The sequence below is a fragment of the Gracilinanus agilis genome, chromosome 2, assembly GCF_016433145.1.
Source record: "Gracilinanus agilis isolate LMUSP501 chromosome 2, AgileGrace, whole genome shotgun sequence".
Lineage (NCBI taxonomy): Eukaryota > Metazoa > Chordata > Mammalia > Didelphimorphia > Didelphidae > Gracilinanus > Gracilinanus agilis.
In genome coordinates this window covers 668,295,801-668,298,383 of record NC_058131.1, presented here as the reverse complement: position 1 = coordinate 668,298,383, position 2,583 = coordinate 668,295,801, and the positions used below count along the sequence as shown (strand labels likewise).

Sequence of the window (2,583 nt, the reverse complement as noted above, 5' to 3'; positions counted from 1 at the left end):
TTCCTTCCTTCCCTCCCTCCCTCTGTCATTCCTTCCTTCCTTCCTTCCTTCCTTCCTTCCTTCCTTCCTCCCTCACTTCCTTCCTCCCTCCCTTCTTTTGTTCTTTACTTCCTTCCTTCTTTTCTAAAATTTAATTTATTTACACATTCTAAAATATGGAAGAGAGAAAGAAGTAAATTCTAGGTTTTGGAAAGTAGCAAGTTCTACGTTCAGACTGAGGATTGAAAACTGAGGTCAGAGAACAACAAGACCAGTATCTGGAACAGAAACCCTGTAATGGGGAGAGATGTGAGATACATCTTGAAAGATAGGCTGGAATTAGGGCTTTAAATACCAAGATAAGAAAATTTTATTTCATCCTACAGACGGGGGAATGATGTTGTAGACTTGTGCTTTAAGAAGGTTAGTTTTGCAGGTGGATGGATGGATGGATCAGAGAAGAGAGAGACTGGAAATCCAGACTTCAGTTGGGAGATTGCTACATTGATTAAAGTGGGAGATGATGAAGACTTGAGTTAGGGTGGTAATTATATGAGGTATGAATTCAGAGAAGGGGATGAAGGTAGAATGCACACACAAAAAACAATTGTTCCCTGATTAGATGTTGTGGATGAGGGCGAAGGAATGGTCATCCTCCCTGGAGTAGATAAGGCAATATGGGCAGGTGATACATCCACTGACTTCTGTTCTTTTTCATCATTTTGTTTTGACCATCCTTGCTCATAGGGATGCCATCTTATGAAAATTTCAATCTTCAGTTGTATTTTCTTTTTGCCATAAGTAGGTCCCAGAGATAGGTGATGTTGAGAAAGGACAAATAGATAGTGAAGTATGCATTTATTGCTGTTGAGTTGTTTCAGTCGTGTCCAATTCTTTGTGACCCATTTAGTTTTCTTGGCAAAGATACTAGAGTGGTTTGCCATTTCCTTCTCCAGTTCATTTTGCAGATGAGAAAACTGAGGCAAATAGGGTTAAGTGACTTGCCCAGGGTCACACAGCTAGTGTCTAATGCTGCCTTTGAAGCCAGGGCTTCTTGACTACATATCCACACTCTGTCTACTGCACCACTTAGCTGCCTCTCCAAATATGCATCCTATCTCTTAAATAATTTGTTCAAAGAACACTAGTATGTTGAGAGACTTACCTTAGTGATATACTATGGCAAGAGTTGTCACCGAAGGGCATCTATAGTGAGTACTGGTGGTAATTGCTCTCTTATTCTTTCTTTGCTGTTTTACTATTTTCTCCCTCTCCTTTCTTCATGGCATTATTTTCCTCACAATGCTAGGCACTTAAATACAACTACCATTTATTAAACACAGTCTATAGCAGTGATTCCCAAAGTGGGCGCTACCGCCCCCTGGTGGGTGCTGCAGTGATCCAGAGGTGTGGTGATGGCCACAGGTGCATTTATCTTTCCTATTAATTGCTATTAAAATTTTAAAAAGATAATTTCCAGGGGGCTAAGTAATATTTTTTTTTCTGGAAAGGGGACGGTAGGCCAAAAAAGTTTGGGAACCACTGGTTTATAGACTAGGTGATGTGCTGTGCACTTAGGATACAAAGAAAGCTCTTAATACCCAAACATGGCTTGATCTCATGTGTTCTCTGTCTCTCTCTGCCCCTTATCTTCTGTTTTATCTTCTACCTATGCCTTATTCCTGCCAGAGGTGTCCATAGATATTTCTTAGCTCCTGGGGAGACCATTAGAACTAAAGAAATAGCAGATCGTTGCATATCTAATCGCCTTATAATAAGGAGGTATTTTATTGGGGGAAAAACTATTTTGGGTGGAGTATGAGGGGAGTTTAAAGTAATACAGAAGACAGTCCAACCATTAATGTAATTGTGATAAGAGAAGAGAGTCTAGGATTTGAGAAGGTGAGATAAGAGGAGTGAAACAGTGAGAGAAGACCCTGGAGGGAGGAGTGGAGTATTGTCGTGCCATGGGATAGTGTGAGAGGGGAATGGATATGGCAGTGACCACAGGGAGGAATTATGCCCCACAGGGGATGGTCCTCTGAGACAAAGCCCCATTCAGCCTGTTCCAGCTACACCTCTGATATCCAGCATCCTGGCATGTCCAAGGTGAGTCCTTGCCCTTCTCTGCTGTATATGTTGGTTGATAATGGTACATCTAGCTCATTGTGACCTTCTCTTTCCTGCCCTAAGATCCTTAATTCTTTGACACATCACAGATTTGGAGGGGCTGCTGGACCATTTGGCAGAAGCAACACCTGCCCTAGAGTATCTCAGCTTGTTAGGGAACGTGGCTTGTCCCAACGAGTTGGTTAGCTTGGAAAAGGATGAAGATGACTACAAGAGATACAGGTAATGCTCTGGACGTTCTGAGGTAGAAGATTTGGGAAACGATGTCTTTCCAGAACTCCTATTGACCTGTGGGCTGTATTTAAGGGACTTGGGAAATTCATGTTGATTTCATAAATTGATATTAAATTGTTAATATTCCCAGAGAGTTAAATTAGGTTACCACAGATGAGAGCCAATGGCTCTACTTCCTAAAATCAAATTAAACTAAGAAAGATAAGAATACATTGGCATTTCCTGATAATAAGCCCTTTT

General features: G+C 41.3%; 1 protein-coding gene across 1 annotated transcript in view; it reads left to right on the top strand.

Annotated features, from left to right (window-relative positions):
* The window catches only part of LRMDA (leucine rich melanocyte differentiation associated), a 765,788-nt gene extending 763,453 nt beyond the window's left edge, over positions 1–2,335 (top strand). Inside the window, exon 4 of the mRNA XM_044659041.1 lies at positions 2,192–2,335. Within this exon, the coding sequence (XP_044514976.1) occupies positions 2,192–2,335 (144 nt within the window). The remainder of the gene's footprint in view (positions 1–2,191) is intronic.
* Positions 2,336–2,583: the final 248 nt, after the last annotated feature.